The 18,759-nt window shown below is 41.1% G+C and overlaps 1 protein-coding gene across 1 annotated transcript in view; it reads right to left on the bottom strand.

Annotated features, from left to right (window-relative positions):
- LOC100998752 (amine oxidase [flavin-containing] A) overlaps positions 1–17,559 on the bottom strand; it is an 85,404-nt gene extending 67,845 nt beyond the window's left edge. The window contains exon 1 of the mRNA XM_003919035.5: positions 16,429–17,559. Coding sequence (XP_003919084.2) covers positions 16,429–17,401 — 973 coding nt within the window. The 5' untranslated portion in view covers positions 17,402–17,559. The remainder of the gene's footprint in view (positions 1–16,428) is intronic.
- Positions 17,560–18,759: the final 1,200 nt, after the last annotated feature.

Raw genomic sequence — 18,759 nt, 5'->3', positions numbered from 1 at the left:
AAATATATACAATATGAAAATAAAAGTGTGATGCTGTTAGGAAAGTATTTTTGAATGCTTAGTAAGTCAAAGTACACGCAAATACTTGGAGCTGAGAAATCTTTTGTAATGTAATAACTGTAGCTATCTGCTGATTTGAATGGCAAAACCTAAAAATTATTCCTACTTTAAAATCTAAGTCTTAGATTACAATCAACTCTTTTTTGCACTTGTGTGTCACTCACTATGCATTCTACCCTCCCCTCAGCACTACAAAATTCAATGATCAGTTACAGAAAAAAAAAATGATATCTTAATTGTCAACCCTACAGATTAGTTTAAGGGCTTTTGACCTAATCTTTCGAAATATTTATTGAGCATTTTTTTGTAAATGGGATAAAATTGTTAGAAAAGATTCTTAAGTCTGAAGGCAAGTCACCAAATAAAATGTGGCTACTATAAAGATAGCTTTTGTAATCAAATATTTTTTCACATTTTATTATGAAAAGATAAAAAGCTCATCTTAAATCTTTTATTTCATCTTGTTCCAAAGTAATATAAATTACTAAGCAAAAATGAAGAGCATTATGCATTACAGCTCTCCCTTTCTTTCATTTTCCATCATTTAATGGCCACATAGAAACTAGTGATAAGAAGCCTGTTTCTCACCACTCTCCACCCGTGTAAGGGAAGGGTTTGATACAAGTATGCCAGTAAATGATTAACAACCAGTCCAGTAGTGGGAAGCGGGGACTGTTTCACAGCATTTAGATTTTCACAGCATTTAGATTTCCATGGTGTATATGCACCCTCATCATGGGTTTCAAACTACTAGTGTGATTTCAGGCTACTAACATTATTGTCCATTAAATCAGCAAGTGTTTATGATATTCATTGGGATGTAGGAGATGTGGGGCCACCTTGGTAAAAGACCATTGGACCAAACTCTCAAGTATCCTAGTGTCAAAAATGTGTGATTCTCTCACCCATGTTTTTGAGAGAAGAGGTCTAAGTGAACACTAACAAAATCTACCATCCCCTATACTCAGAGCTCTTCCTCTCCCAAACCATGGCAAACAGAGCTCATTAGGAAGAAAAGAGCCCAAGACTCCTGAGTATCCTGTGGTTTTCTTTTTTTCTTTTTTCGAGATGGAGTCTCTCTCTGGTCGCCCAGGCTGGAGTGCAGTGGCGCCATCTCGGCTCACTGCAAGCTCCGCCTCCCAGGTTCACGTCATTCTCCTGCCTCAGCCTCCTGAGGAGCTGGGACTACAGGTGCCCACCACCACGCCTGGCTAATTTTTTGTATTTTTAGTAGAGACGGGGTTTCACCGTGTTAGCCAGGATGGTCTCTATCTCCTGACCTTGTGATGGGCCCGCCTCGGCCTCCCAAAGTGCGGGGGTTACAGGCGTGAGCCACCGCGCCCGGCCTATCCTGTGGTTTTCTGCGAGAGTAGAGAGGTCAGAGAAACTATATTCACAAAGAGTTTGTTAAGGCCTTATTGTGTGAACAAGGAGATATGATAGATTTCACAATGCAAAAACTTGAAAACAGGAAGATAGCAGATCATAGCACAAGCAGATCTTTAATTAGTTTGCATTAAGTATTCTAAATAGGGACGATGAGTTTAAAACAATACAATTCCTCTCCTAATTTCTCTCTCCTCAGTCATTTGCAAGTTACAGAAACCAAAATAAAATAGGTTAATGGATTTATCAGAGAGGTTTAAAAAAAAAAGTTAGTCTGCTAAAAGCACACCTTGTTTGAGAGAGTTCAAGGCAATGTGGGTCCTGGTTATTAGATCAAGAGAGCCTGGGTGAGATGTTGTATGCAGCCAGCAGTGGTGTTACCATGGCAACCTCAAACCAAGCTCCAAGTTCTTAAAGCAACTGCCCATAGAAACTGTATTACCACCAATTCTGCAATGCTTCCAACAACCCAAAATGGCTGCTGTCCCCAGAGAACTGGTATAGGAGATGATTTTACCCACATAGCATGCCTTGGGAGTTCATGTATGCAATGAAGCCTTTGAGGAAATAATCCCTTTGCTTCCCAGGGCATAAATCTCAGGCATACTGTCACTTTGGAACCTAGCTTCCACATTTCGCCCTGCCTTCTCCACCTCTCCCTGGGTCACTTGCTTTACCTTATTTCTTCAAGAATATTCACATTATTCTATCACAGAAAAGTAAGAAATTCCTCAATTTGACTCATGCCACCCTTTTCAGTTCCTATGTGATTTCTGAATTTCTTTCTACAACACATGATCAGCTGTCTCCATTTCCTACCACCCACATACATACACACACACACACGCATACACACACACACACACACACACACACACACAATTTTTTGTATATTATTTAATTAAGTCCACATGAAAATCGGGTCTTTGCTCATTTTTGCTTATTGTTGTATCTCCAGAGCCTAGCATAGTACCTGGCATGCAGTGGACACTCAGGAAATATTTGTTGAAATAATTTATTAATGAATGAATAGACTTTATAAAACTTCAGATTGCAATTCAAAAACACTCACAAATTCAACGGTATGTATGCCTACTGAAGGCATTCAGTTTCAAAACAAAACAAAACAAAAATCCCATAATGAATTGGCCAAACAAAACACTCCTGGGGCAGGCTCTGGATTGATTCTCCTAGTATTATGTGGACGAGCTCCTGCTATAGAGCGAGTGAAATTTGCAATCACATTTTGTTATTTACTGTGTGACAATCTTAAGAAACTTTCTTCAACATGTTGCCACAGCTATAAAACAGAGATAATAATTGTTCTGCCTTGGTGGGTAATGTGAAGATTAAACAAAGTAACATATATAATTACGCAGCCAAGTGACTGATGCCTGGTACATGTACCACTGGTATGAGCTATCATCATCACCATTATCCTTAAGGTCACTGATGACCTCCTTTTTTCTAAGCCTCATGGTTTTGTCTCAATCCTTAAACTCCTTTATGCTATGGTTGGTATTGTTGATCATGTATTTCTCTAAATCAGCACTTCCCAAAGGGCGATCTGTGGAAAGTTACTTCTTTGAGGATGTACACAGAATTTGTCAACATTGTTCAGTAAGATAAACACATCAACATTGTTCAGTAAGATAAACACATTATCAAGTTCATTATGTTCCAGATTACAATAAAGGTAAAGAAAAGGTGCCATGGAGGTCCTTAAGCCAGCTTGCCTGGAGCGATTTAGGAGAGCTTCCAGAGCTTTTGGCATGATTGGCTTGAACACTATGCTTAATGGTGAAACAACAGTAGCATTAAAATCAGAAACAAGGTAGAAATGCCACCATTACCAATTTTATTTAACATTATTGGGCAAGTACTAATCAATGCCATTAGATAAAGGTGAAGTGAGGTATAAAAGTTAGAGAAGAGAGAAAATTATCATAGTGGATTGATAGTGGAAACTTAGCCTGGAAAATTGATAAGAAGGAATGAATAAATGAACGAAAGAAAAACAAAAAGAAAATTCAAGGAAAAAGGTGTCTAGTTTAAAAATTTTTTTTTTTTTTTTTTTTTTTTCCCAAGATGGAGTCTTGCTCTTTCACCCAGGCTGGAGTGCAGTGATGCGATGTCAGCTCACTGCAACCTCTGCCTCCTGGGTTTAAGCAATTCTCCTGCCTTAGCCTCCCAAGTAGCTGGGATTACAGGTGCACACCACCACGCCCAGCTAATCTTTGTATTTTTAGTAGAGAAGGGGTTTCACCATGTTGCCCAGGTTAGTCTTGAACTCCTGATCTCGTGATCCGCCCGCCTCAGTCTCCCAAAGTGCTGGGATTACAGCTGTGAGCAACTGTGCCCAGCCAAAATTAATATTAAAAGATAAATATCTACCCTGTATACAATGAATTAGAATATGATGGGAAAAAATAAGCTCACCTCTTAGAGCAACATGAACTCAACAAGAGCTCTGAAAAATCTACCTGAAAAATACCTTCAAAATCACCAAAAGACACAATAGAAGATTTCAACAGAAAAAAATAGTTTTTATTTTTGGATAAAAGGAAACAGTATTATAAAGACCTTAATTCCTCCAAATAAATTTACAAATGTAATGAAATCTCAATTAAAATATTAGTAACTTTTTCTTTATATATTTATTTCTAGACCTGTCCAGGTGAAAAATCACATGGGAAAATAGCATGGCCAGCTTGCCAGGAAATTCCTGAAAAAGCATTATAACTAGCTCAACTTTTCATTAAAATGTATGGCAAAGCTACAGTAAAAAGAGTTGTGCTGGTACAAGATCAGAGAGACAGAGAAATAAGAGCATATGGTCTAGAAATAGCCTAAATTATACAAATCAGTAGGTAAATCCTGGTTTAGTCAATATATTGTGTTGAGACATCTGATTTGGGGAAATTAAAAAAGTAAAGCAGAATCTCTCTCTAACTCTTTACTCAGAATAAACTCAGAAGAAAGATTTAAATGCATAACATAAAAACCTGAAAAAGCTAGAATAAAGTAGGGCAGATTTTTCTAAAATAATATTCTTGGAATAAAGAATGCTTTCTGTGCAAGACACAAAACCCAGACGCCATAAAAAGAAAATATTTGCAACATTCAACAAAGAATTCATTTCTTCAAAATATAAAAAGTTCTCACAAATCAATAAGCAAAATGACCAGACATGCTTTTAAAATAAGTAAAAAGAAAAAAAAAATGTGAACATAAAGTTTTACAGAAGAAATGTAAATGCCTTTCAGTGAAAAGGTGTTCAATCTCACTCATAACTGGAGAAACATAAAAATAAAGTACCATTTTGGCTTCTTGGGTTGAAGAATGAAAATAGTTAAAACATAGTATTGACATGGATGCAGAAAAACAGACTCTGTCTTACACTGTTGGTGGTAAAGTGATTCAACCTTGTTGTCATTAGCTATCAAAACCTATGAATGGACCTCCCTTTGATCCAGCAATTACAACCCTAGTAAGCTCTCTTACATAAACTTACCCATGTGCTTCAAGAGCTACACACAAGGATGTGGTAGAGGCATTCTTTGAAATACTATACAGCTATTAAAATGAATGAAAGTTCTTTGAAATAAATAAGGTGAAATAAGCAAAGTTGAGATTCCCTGTATATAGTATAGGCCCATTGTAGAATAACAAAAAATGTATATACTTCATACTTGCACAGTAAATATCTGAAAGGATACACAATAAACTATCATAGCAGTTACTTTTGGGGTATAGTGCTTGGGGTTGAAGTGGAATGAAGAGTCATCTTTCAATATACACTCACTTGAATGTACTGCACATATATGTTTCCTGTAGAGCATCACTGTGTTTGCAAAGAGAAAACTAGCACACACAAACATTAAGAATTTTTTTCTACCTCAAATTATTTTTCCCCTTAAAATGTTTCAAATACAGCCTACAGATATATGAAATGTGGGCTGTCTTCATGAGAAGCATCTAAGGCATGGATAACAATGGAATATTTCTGCAAGTACATATACTTACCCTTTCACAAGTATCATAAACCTAGCTAAATTCATTCCTTCACCTATTCACCCATAAAATAATATTGCACTCTTACTGAGTCCCGGGCATCATCCTAGGTGCTGTGATACAGGTGAATATAACTAAGTCCTCATGAAGCTTACATTTTTATGGGGAAAAAAACAAATAAAGGAATAAATATTAATATTAAGTGATTATGAACTATTAAGGAAATATTAAGTGCTATGAAGATAAACAAATCAGAGTAAGGGGAGAGTGAGCCACGGAGGTGGGGAGTGCACTTTTACACAGGGTCATCAGTGAATGCATCTGAGAGGTGACATTAAAGCAGAGATCTTAATGAAGTAAGGAAGTGAGCCATGCAAGTATCTGGGGAAGACAGGAAAAAGGCTGATGTGCTCAAAGAACAATAAGGCTGGCACAGCCAAAGGGAAATTAGTGAGGAGAAGATGAGACTGGAAAAGTAAGAAGAGACTAAGTGACAGAGTGTCTTGTAGACCATAGCAAGACTCTAGGTTTTGGTCTAAGTATGATAGGGGCTACTGGAGGCTTATAAGTAGGGGAGTGATTCATCTTATTTTAACTTATTAAAAGATCATCCTGGTTTCTGTGAGGAAAGCAGACTGTAGTGGGGCAAAAGAGGAAGGAAGTACAGAGACTACTAAAGAGGCAGATATCTCTGGCCAAGAGATCATGGTGGCTTGGACAAAGGCAAAAGACCACAATGGCTTGGGTGGGGATAACTGTGGTTGCAGTTGTTGTGGGAAGCCGTGAGATAAGGAACATATTTTGAGGCTACAGCCAATAGAATTTGCTGCTGGAATGGATGTGGTGTATGACAAAAAGAGAGGAACCAAGAATGGATCCAAGCTTTTTAACCTGAGCAACTGGTTAAATGGTGGTACCATTTATTAGGTTGGAAACAGCCAGGCGAAGAAGAGTTATGGGGAAATATCAAGTGTCTTGTTTTAGATGCATTAATCTTGAGATGCATAAATGAGCTAAACGTGTGTTATGAAAAACCAGAAATGTGTTATAAATCTTTGCATCCCTAGGATGGAGCCTGCATGTTGCGGTGCCCAAATGCTTGTTGGAATGAATAGAAGAACCATATACTAAGAAAACAAAATCATGCTTATGTGGATGAGGGCAACAGGGAAGTTTCTAATGCTACCTAGATTATATTTATTTCAAGCAATTAAGAAACATTGACAAGGATAGGGTGCCATGTCATTTTAACCTTTATGCCTAAGTAAGTCAGCAGATTCTAAATACTGCTAGCACATTTTCTGATCTTTGAACCACCATTGTGCTTTTTCACAGAAGACAACAGAGAATATCAATGTACACGCAAACTTGCCCTTGATACATAAAACCATTCCTATCTATCTATCTATCTATCTATCTATCTATCTATCTATCTAATCTATACCTACGCCCATCTGCATTTTGTACTTCCTTTCAGATACATAATTCTCTGCTTTTGGAAAAGCCAAATCTTATAATCCCTTTGATAGACTAAAAAAGATAGGGCTGTCTCAAGTAATAAACAGATGAAAGCTAACAATTAACTTCAATTTGCCCTGAATTCAACAGACTGGTTGTCTAGACAGTCCTAATTTATTTGATTATTGTTCAGCATTCATCTTCACTTTAGATAAAAGGATCTCACCCAAGTTAGGGAATGCAATTACCCCTTAATTTGTTATTTGCCCCATTCTTTCATTGAAACTTAAAATACACCAGGGACACTCCATATTGCTGTCCTTGGACTCTGCACGCTAGGATGGGCTGTAGTTCCCTAAATGTTTTATGGAACATGAGTCCTCAAGAAAGATGCTCTGGGGAGAAGAATCAATGTTCATGGAAGTTGGAACACCATATACTGTTTCTCCTTCTGGGAAATGCCTGGTGCACACTGGCATATGGTCCTGAGAAGTCCTGCAGCAAAAAGACCCATTTAACTCAGCATTTATCCACCCTCTGCTTTTTAAAAAAATGTATACCTGAAAACACACTTTAGGAAAGCTTGTTTAATCTCTTATAAGATTGATTATTCAAATAGCATAATAAACTCCCAAAGGCAAGGTCCTAGGTGAACAATGCCTAGAGCACAAGCTGAGCGTGTTGGGGCAAGGTTTTAGTGTAGCTATGGTGTACACTCTGATGCCTGCCTAGTTCTTTCTCTTTATTCCTGAAAGTGACATCTTTCTTCAACTTTGATATTCATCATCACCTAGGAATTATACAGAGTACACTGCATGATATATTAAGTTAATTATTATTCAGTGAAGTGGTCTCTGGCCAACAGAATTCTTACATAACTGCACATTTGGACTCTTGGACTGAACACTCCAAGGACAATAAAAAGTATAGTCAAACACCAACTCATATTGCCTCATTTTTGAGGCAATCAGATTTCATCAGATTTTCGAAGAGGCATTTCATTTTTGAGGCAATATGCCAAAGCAGAAAAGCAGAAAGCAAACCCCACAAATTTTACCCAAGGCATATAGTGATGCACAATTGACAAATATTTACTGAATGAATGAACAGACATATACAAGCAAGAAAATGGTCTTTAACTTAGGCCACAGCTCCAAGCTAACTCATTTAATCTGGAAATGGTCACCTTAAAGGTCATCTTCATTACATTTCAGAATTTATCCAAAATCTATGACACTTCTGTCGAGTCCTTTCCTTGTCACTTTCTCCAGGTGGAATTAACTCCTCTCTTCTCTGTGCTGACATTGGACCTCTGAACCAATTTCAGGTATGAAGAGCATTTCAGGCTCATTGCTGTAACCCCTGTGACACAGAGGTTACATAGGGTCTATTCCTCACACAAGTCACTGAATAGACGATGGGCTAATGATACTTTAAATAAACAATCTTTGAAAACTACTAAAAGAAATCATCTTAATCACCACAGCCTTCCATTTCCTTCACCAATGTTTTCTCCCAAATTCTTTCTTTTCAAAACATGTCAAGTTCACTTCTCTAGTTATCATGGACCTAATATAGCAAATGTAGGTGCCTTCGTTTCCAGCCTGAATGTTTTGACTCTTCATCATGGTCTATTTAAAATTTCATTACTAGTAACTGTCTAATGATGTAATGAATCCTCTGAAATATTTTTCACCACTTTCATGAAGCCTCAGTATCAGCTAAAAATAATTACACTACTAGGACAGTGACACAGAAGAGATTTCCAGAACACTGGCCTGGTGCAGGGGAGAAAAACATCTAGGTGTAAAAATATGCTTTTTTTTTTGGTGAAAAGGTCCAATAGCTTTCATCAGATTTTCCAAGAGACATTTGGTCCAAAAGGTCAAGAATCACTGATCTAAACTATCCCAACAATCTCTACATATCCTAAATGCACTAGGAATGGACTTTCCAAAAAGGAAATAGATTTGTCATATGAAAGTCATTTTACCTAATAGGGTGCCCCATATTTTTAAATTTAAATGTTCAGAAAGCAATAACATTCCCTGTGATATCGTATATAAATTTCTGTCAAGCAGTAGTCCCTATGCTTTAGAGCATCAACCTTCAAAGTAAAGCAATAGTAAGGTTTACTGCAGATCTATGGATAAGCTGACAAAGCAAGTCCAGTGAGGTGAGGTACAGAAAGAGCACTGTCCTAGAAGTCAGTATTTTATGCATCCAAGGACAAGTTATAAAGCTAAGAATTTTGTGGCATTTGGTAATTCCCTTGACCCCTCTGAGCCTCTGTTTCAGTCCCTTTGGGCTCTTATAGGCCACTATTCTATAACCCTTGGACATGGTTAATATATAATTACTTCGACTCTTAAAGTTTATCATCTGTTTTTTATGCTCTTAACACTTTTATCTGATCAATCAATTAAATATTGTGAATGAGTGTGCTTTGTTTACTTTGGCCTAGCAACAACTAGAAAAGGGTTTTTCAAGAAGACTCAGAGAAGCCATGGGGCAAGTGTGAATGAGCACCTGTGGAGAGACCCAGGCCCTGATTTAAGTTTGTGAAGAATGTCAGTATGAGAGATAATGCAAACTCTTCCCAGAATAAAGCATAGAAGAAAAAAACGTTGAGGAGGGTCCAAGAAAGAAAACTAAAGAGACAGATCTTCATGAAATTGACTAATTACTAAAAATCCATACCAGAAGATATATCACATATAACTTAATCCAACTTCTTGGATGACAAAACCACAGTTCAAAGACTTTCAATTTCCCTAATACACAATGATAGATGGCAACACAACGAGAAATAGATTGTTTGAAGGAAAATACAAATTGCTGATAAAAATATAAAATATTTGTCATGATAAAGGAGGAGAAACAGTCCCAACAATCAATTTGTCTCAAATGCTCACAACATTTAGAAAATGTTTTGATTCAATTTTTGAAGTTCTAATTACTCAAAATTAAAATTAAAAAAAACACCTATCATTATGAAATCTATACATCTCATACATACAAGTATATTCCTTAACAACTATTTATCAGGTGTCTATACTTTCTAAATCACAGGGCTGGGCACCCTATATGTAATATAAAACTAGAATACAACCTTAGTCTTTCTGAGTACACTTGAATGCAAATACTGCAAGATTTTTCATAGGTTAAAATATTTCTATGCCACAACTACACAAAGATTGTGACCCAATATTCACCAATAATGGTGTTCCATGTTTCTTTTTCTCCATTACTGGTCTCTGTAATGTATGCAATTATGCTATACCTAGATCTACTGTTAAATACATGTTTCACAATAGCTGAGGATTATGTAACAATTCAAATCAATTAGTATTGACTAAATGCTAAAATTTCCCATTAAATGCCAGATAAATCCAAAAGCTCCCTCAACCATGAAGATTTCAAAAAAAAAAAAAAATCAGAGCACAAATAAATGTAATTCTTGTGTTCTTTGTTCAGTATTTTAAAAGTTTATGAAGGAAAAACATCCTAAAAATAAAATATAAAATAGGGGCAGAGAAGTGTCCTAAACAGCACAAAATTAATGCTCAGCCCACATTGAACCTCAGAGTATTCAAATAACTAAGGCACCCAAAATAAGTGGCATTTCTTATATGGAAGCTTTTCTTAATCACTGCAAAACCACACGGTACATGCTGCCAAGTTCTGGGTTAAAATGCCTAAAATGGTCCCAGCAGAATAATTTTTACGGGAAAAAAGGGAAATTGTGGTATGTTGTGGACTCAGTCATCGGAACGCTGAACATTAGTCATTTTTCTTGCGAAATGGCTTTTCTGTCTCTCAGATGATAAGAAAAATTCATTCCTGCTGATTTTATACAGCACTGAATTCCGGGCAGCTAGTGTTCTCAATTCTTTTAGCAGAGCTCAGCTGATGGACAAAAATAGAGAGGAATTCTATTGCTTAAACACTATTTGGACATGAAGAGGTCTTTCTACATGACACTTGGAATTTAATTGCATACAAAAAAAAAAAAAATGAAGAAACACTGTATTCACCCAGGACAATCCAGCGTTATGACTAAGGCATTTTCACTGTGCACTCGCTAACCATTCACAGCTCACACAGGAACAAAAATCATGGGCAGACGTGGCACACTGGGGTCATCTCAATAGCTACCAGGATCACATCCCTAGAGGCATAGGAAACAACTACTGTCATTCCCTGGAACTCTCGCCATTGGGAAATTAAGCACTGCTCATGTCTGGCTTACTCTCATGACTGTATCTGTATTCCTCTAGTATCTCCTGTATGGTATGTCTTTTTTTCCATCCTCTTATTTCTACCTGTTAAAATTCTACTTATCTCTCAAGATTCCTGCACTTTGTTCATATTCATAACATTAATATTTATCTCACTGCATTGATATTTATCTCACTATATTCCTATCAATTATTATCTCACTATATTCATGTCAATTATTCACCCAGTTGATTACTTCTTCCAGAAGATAGAAGTACCTTATATACAGGGATGCTACTTACTCATCTTTATATACCTCTTTCTTTCCCCATGATCTGGTCCCTGCTTAGTATATGGGTAGAGGCTCCTGAAATGCTTAAACAAGACCAGGAGCCAGAGCTACCTCTACCTGTAATGAGTTGCTTTGAGAGATCGAGCATTTCCTATCCTTAAATGCGTTCAAAGCTACAGCCATCTGGCCCTAATCACCAGAGAGGTGCTGTCAAGAAGATTAAAATCTTAGGTGATTAGACTAGATTGCCTTTTAAAACCCCTTTGACCCAAAGACTCAAATTCCAAACAGACTCATGAAGGAAGTATACATTGTCCCCTGGAGGTGGGCTTTTTTCTTGTTTCCTTTTTTTCTCTACTAAAGAGAGCCATTTCAGAAATTCTCAGTTGAGGGCACATTTTAAAATCTTCCACCGCTAGTTTTCTGTCATTTATTATATCTGTGGCAGCTCATGAGTAAGAACTAGCACCTGAATTCAGTGACTGAGCCATTATCCTTAAAATCAAATGAAATAAGAGATAGAAAACAAGTGTAAATTGTTTGTTAAGTACAGATTACAAGCTCTACAAGAGGAGAGAAAAATCAGTGGGAGCCAGAGTGATCAAGGAAAGGATCTTCAGCCAAGTGTTGAAGGATAGATAGAATATAAATGTAAGAGAAAAGCACTTCCATGTTAAGATCAAAACAGAAAAGGCATGAAGGGACAAAATAAAGGTAGTGTAGCCTGAGGACACGAGGCAGTGAGACTAAAGCTCAAACCCATGTTGGAAAATAGTAGGAAATGCTACTTGTCACGATGCGGGGCGGGGCAGGGAGGTGTTTGAGAGACTGCTGATAGGACAGCACTAAAGGCCCTGAGCAGAGGCGCAAGGTGATGAAAGAAGTGTTTAAGAAAAATCAAGTCTGGGAGAACACTGCATGCAGGATGGACATAAAGGGAGAGACATTATTGTAAAGGGTGGCCACTGGGAATGGGGTCATAACCAGGTAGCTTCAGGGGTCAAGAGCCTTTTCAATAACATTGATGGAACCTGGAGGCCATTATCTTAAGTGAAACAACTCAGAAAGTCAAATACCATATGTTCTCACTTACAAGTGGGAGCTATATAATGTGCACACACAGACATAGAGGTACGGAATAACAGACATTGGTGACTGGAAGGGTGTGGGGGCAGGAGGAAGGTGGATGATGAGAAATTACCTAATGGGTACAATGTACATTATTCACATTATGAATATACTAAAAGCCCAGACTTCACCACTACGCAATCTATCCATGTAACAAAATTGCAGGTGTATCCCTTACATTTATACAAAAATTTTTTTCAAAAAGAGTCTGTCCTGGTGATGGGGGGAGGGAGGTCATCATAGAGAAAGGAGAAGAGAGATAGCCCCAAAGAAGAGTGAGAAGGATCTGCTAAAGGGGTGCAGACGATAAAACAAAAGATTATGTCAAAAATTATGGAAGGGATGGTAGTGCTAAGAACAGAGTCAAGAAACTGAGGAAAAGAAGTTGGACTGGCTAGCACAGTAGCTATGGTACATGTTGAACCTGAAGTGTTCAATCGTGAAATACCCAGGAGCAGATAAACTATGGGACAGTTCAGGGAAAGAAGAGGATTCAAATGAGAGATTTGAGAGTTTTCTACAGATAAGGGACAGCTGAAGTTCTAGAATGAGAAAGAGAGGGAGAGAGTACCTAAGAACCCCAAAGTGATGAACAGTGGAACCTTTCAAAACCAGATGCTTGCAAGAATATGAGCACAATGAAAGCGATGGAAAAGCAGCAATCGGTATGGGATAAAAATTCAGGATCCAATAGCATCGCAGAAAACATGAAAGGAGTTTCAAAAAGGAAATGGTGATAGATGATGAATGGTTAAGGACCAGAGCATTTTAAAGATATCACTAGACCAACAAATCGGCAGGGTTATTTCCTCTCTCAACCATTTTTTTTTTTTTTTTTTTTTTTGAGACGGAGTCTCGCTCTGTCGCCCAGGCTGGAGTGCAGTGGCCGGATCTCAGCTCACTGCAAGCTCCACCTCCTGGGTTTACGCCATTCTCCTGCCTCAGCCTCCCAAGTAGCTGGGACTACAGGCGCCCGCCACCTCACCCGGCTAAGTTTTTGTATTTTTTAGTAGAGACGGGGTTTCACCGTGTCAGCCAGGATGGTCTCGATCTCCTAACCTCATGATCCGCCCGTCTCGGCCTCCTAAAGTGCTGGGATTACAGGCTTGAGCCACCGCGCCCGGCCTCCCCTCTCAACTATTAACATACTATATATAATTATTTAATTGGTGGTTAGGCAGATAAAAACAGTTTGTGGTTGTAAAACATAGTCTATTTTATGTTTTATAATGACAAAAAAAGGAGATACATCAAGATGCTGTTATTCTCTGTGTAGAGAGATTAAAAAATAATGTTGCTAATATGGATCAATTCTGAGTAATGTCACTTAGAATATGTACTCTTCTAGGAGTTATATAATAGAAATAACACTGCTGATGCTATGGATTGGTGATGTATTATGAATGTGTGGGTAACCTATCAAAGCATGCAAGTCCTAACAAAAGTTGTAAAGAACATCCAAAAGCATATAAAACTGCCACAGGGACTATTAAGTAATTTATGGGATACTGCCAAGCACACATAAAAATGGTATGTTTCTAAATTCACAAGAATGCTTGGGAAGTGATGCTTCTCACCGGCTCATGAAACACTCAGTTGATGTCCAGGATCTAACATGAGCCACATTTGGCAACTACTTTCATTTCAGTTGTGAACCATCTGCGAAGGTACCACAGATAGAAAGCAATGTTTCTGGTCAGTCTGAGTATTAAAATCACTCAGATCTGACTGATGGAGATGACATTAGAGGAAGCCAAGTGCTTTTTCCAGTGTCACTGAAGCTGGCCTCTGGAATAGGGGTGTGAACTACTGTGTAAGAAACGCCCTAAATGGAAATAAATTAATAATTAAGAGTGACCATGGACAGATTCAGGTTTTGTGGGACCTACAACTTATATAACTTGGGTAACCTCTCTAAGAAATAAGAAAGCCAAATTGCAAATACAGGACTGAGTATGAAACTGGTTATTTATTTAGAATGAGAACCGAAGAGACCTACAGTTATAAGGCCATAAAGCATAAAGTTTATCAGCTACATGGTGATTTCACCTCTGCTAATGACCAAGTATTGAGCATAAAGTATAGAAAGGGAGGAAGAGCAGGTAATCAGGCAGAGGAAAAATACAAAAACAACGCTCCTTAAGGAATTCTGGAGACTGAACAAGAAAAAGACTAAGAATAAAATCCCAGAAAGAACTCTGAATTGCAGAATACACATGGTATGGAGATGGGAGAGGACCCAGAACCCCTCCTCAATGTATATAACACATTGCCATCACATTTATTTTCCAGTGATCTGCAACCATATTGCTTCTAGGAGGCTTGCCTAGTGGGACCAGATTTTGGGAAACAGCAGCCCACTTCATTGCAGGTACTCAACAAGTGCTTTTTGAATGAATAAACAAATATATAAATACATAAAGAGAAACAAGGTGAAATACTCCTTTTTCTTACTCTCCACCAGGAGCTGCTTTCCTCTGATGCTCCAACATACATGTATGTTTTTGCTGGTACTGGCTGGAACTGTCAAAGCAACAGTTCATGCCAATCTCTTCTCTTGGCCTGTTCAGGATAAAGAGGTGACTGTTTATCCTGAACAGGCCAAGTCAAAAGCTATCTCTACCCAACATTAATTTGTAAGCATGTTCAGCGTCTCCTCGAAAGATTTTTATATAAAAATGGCTACTGTGGGGCCACTCTACTTACTCACTCCCATCATCTTTCTCTTTCTGAATCAGACCCTGCAGGGATAACTCAGAAATTATTAACACCTAGTGGGGGCAGGATAGGTCAGTGTGGTATTCTAGCCAGGGCTGAAAGGTAACAAAATTCCTAAATTTCGAACATTTTACCAATGATGGCAACATAGGTGACAATTAATATATCAATCATGATGAGGCTTCCAGGAAGATATTGAAAAGCCTCATGCACCACTCACTTGGTTAGCCACAAATCCAAGCCTGGACCAGGGGAACCCTGGCCCACCAACTGGCTCATGAAGACAAGATTCAGGTGGTGGTACCTCTTAGCGAAAGAAGGAAGGAGGATACAACAGGGCACTCAGCCCCTGCTTCATAAAGGGATTCTCTTTGGATAATAAATGCCCTACACCTTCCTGCAAGTTCATATATGTATATACACACACAAAGTTCATATATATACACACACAAACACACACACACACACACACACAGGAATAGTTTAAGAGCTCACTCCCTCTTCCCCTTTTTTTTTTTTTTTTTTCCTACCTTTTCTTAAAGGAGTCTACCTCCTTCCTCTTCACCCACTAAATTTTCTAGGGAAAATAGAGAAGAGCAGGGCTGGAATAACACTACTGCTCCCTCAATACTACAGAAATCTGTATCCTGATGTTCTGTTTAGGGCAAAGGATATGAAATCAGTGAGGCAAAGCAGCCACCTCAGGAATTAGTACTGCAGGTCTTAAATGGGAGAAAATCATTCAGCCACTTCCAAGCTAGGTGATTCGACCTCAAGAGAGTTATTGAAACTCCCCAGACCTCAGTTTCTTGGTTTTGCAAAACGGGGATGAATTTAGTTCCCACCACACAGGACTGTTGAGGACTGAGAAAATCCACGTAAAGTGCTAAATATAACTGCACAGCAAGAGCTAATTAAATATTAGTATTTAATAGTAGTAGTAGTAAAATTATTGTGTCTGACTCCCCCAATCACACCACCAGCAAAACTGGCACAACCCCCACTCCCACCTCGCAGGATATGGGGCCGAGTCATGGCTACACTACACTCTCGCATGCATGAGAGACCCCCAAACGCCACAAGCGCTGCTGCAAGTTCCCTACCCCTGACTGGCCATGACCCCCCAGGCCACCGCTACGGTCCACACTGACCTGAAATGCCACCTCCGATCACGACCACGTCGAACATGTGGCCCGCGATACTCGCCTTCTCTTGATTCTCCATGCTTGGGCTGACACTCTCCTGGGTCGGAGGCACAGGAGTGCGGACGGCAAAGGGTGGGAAGGACCCTTCTACCAACTCCCCCGGGGAGCCCGGGGGCGGAGCCGATCCTTCTTTTGATACCCGGGGGGAGCCGGGCACTGTGGGCGGGGCGAACCCTTTTGCTGATACTCCGGGAGCGCCCAGGGGCGGAGCTGATCTTTCAGCTGATACCCGGGGGGAGCTGGGCACTGAGAGCGGGGCGGACTCTTGTACTGACACTCTGCGAGAGTTACTAGGTTTAGAATGTCCTTGTGTCGGCAGTTGGAAAGGATTACTGGGTGCAGGAGGTTCTTGTATTGAACCCTGCGGAGTGTGAGGCACTGAGGTGGGGGTAGACGCCTGCCTTGACACTTGGGGGATGTTATGGGGTGCAGGAGGTGCTTGTGGCGACACTGGGGAGATGTTATCCGGCAGAGGTGGTCCTGGTACCAAACCCCAGGGGAAGTTGGGCACTAAGGATGTGGCAGACCCTTGTACTGACACTCGGGGGGTGTTACTGGGTGTAGGAGGTGCTTGTATTGACACTTGCGAAAGGTCATTGGGTATAGGAGGTCCCCGTACAAACATCCAAGTGTAGCCGGGCACTGAGCTCAGGACGGAATCCGGGGGCAGGTTGGGTACTTTTACCGAACCCTGTAGGGGGCTGAACCCTGAGGAGAAGACAGACCCTTGCAATGACTCGTAGGGGGAGTTTACGGGCGGGGTAGGTCCTGTTACTAACACCCAGGGAATGCCGGTGTCCTGGTTGGAGGCTGTGGAGGCCACATCGGAGGAGTTCGAGCGGGTGGTAGACTCGGGGATCCGATTGCTCCGGTTGTAAGCGCTGAAATCCCGGAGGCCACTCTTGGAGTCGGAGTCCATACTTTCGCTAAGACCGGGGGTGCTGATTCGGGAGGGTATGCTGGAGGTCCAGGAGGCGGCCTCGGCCGTTGAGGACGTGCTCCACTGGGAACTGGCTAGCGGATCCGAGACCGACCGCCACTCAGAACGGATGCTCCATTCGGACGCGTTGTACGAGGTGTCGTCCAAGTTGGAGGCCGGGTTCGGGACCTGGGAAGTTGTGCCCCCGGCTTCGGGCGGGCCCTCCGCCTCGCGCCCGGTGCCGGTGCCAGTGCCGGTAGTGGTGCCAGTGCCGGTAGTTGTGCCAGTGCCGGTAGTTGTGCCAGTGCCGGTAGTGGTGCCAGTGCCGGTAGTTGTGCCAGTGCCGGTAGTTGTGCCAGTGCCGGTAGTGGTGCCAGTGCCGGTAGTGGTGCCAGTGCCGGTGCCGGTGCCGCCGGGGGAGGAGGCTGAGGCGTTTGTGCTCATGTTTCTGGAGCGCGCTGGGCGCTGGGGGCGGTGTTCTGCTTCCCGCAGCCCTTCTCCAGTCGGGCTGTTCCCGGTACCCACTCTTGGAGGCCAGCCCCGGGCGCCGGGCCCACTCAGGGGCGGGGAGATGTGGCTGTACGCCGGCCTGGCCCCGCCTTCCCGGCCTACCTGCCTGCTCGCGCTGGAAGCCCGGCCACTGGGCGTGGCCGGGCGATGCCACTGCAGGCGGGGGGCGCGGTTGCTTGGCGAGAGTGGAGGAGTGGATGTGGGTGTAGCCGCGTAGTGTCTCAACCTAGTGCTTTCATTCTTTAGTTTTAACTGAAAGCTATCTGGGCAAGAGTGAACTTAAGGAAGCAGATATGTGAAGGAGGCTGAGCCGGGCAGGATCGCAGGATCGCAGGGTGCTGCCCCACTTGGTCTGGCCCCTTTGTGACGTCATGTATAGCCCGTCGAGGTCTGCGCAGCCTCCAGCCCGCACTAGGTTGAGGGCGGGGCGGGGAGGAGCGGGGAGGGGAGGGGTAGGGAGGGGCTGGGCAGGGTGGGACGGGGCGGGGCGGGGCGGGGCGAGGCGAGGCGAGGCGGGGCGGGGCGGGGCGGGGCGGGGCGGGGCGGGGCGAGAACCGTCACTTGTGGGAGACCAGGCAATTATTGGTTCTCTAGGGGGTTTTTCAAGCTGAGGCGCTTAACCCAAATCGAAGCAAGTACGCAAGAAAAATAACTCACCTATCATGTATTAAGTGGGACTGCATTTTAAAAGCGAAGGTCAAAGGGATGGCTAAGGTGCAGAAACAAATGAAATAAAAACCATGTGTTTCCCCATCCTACTGAAAAGAGTGCTATTTAGTGCATGTATTTTACTGTTCAGCCAGCCTTCTGTTTGCTAGTTTTATCCCTTTCTTAATTTTCCACTTTTT

The sequence above is a fragment of the Papio anubis genome, chromosome X (genome assembly GCF_008728515.1).
Source record: "Papio anubis isolate 15944 chromosome X, Panubis1.0, whole genome shotgun sequence".
Lineage (NCBI taxonomy): Eukaryota > Metazoa > Chordata > Mammalia > Primates > Cercopithecidae > Papio > Papio anubis.
Note: the sequence above shows the minus strand (reverse complement) of the source record. Positions and strands in the feature narration are given on the sequence as shown.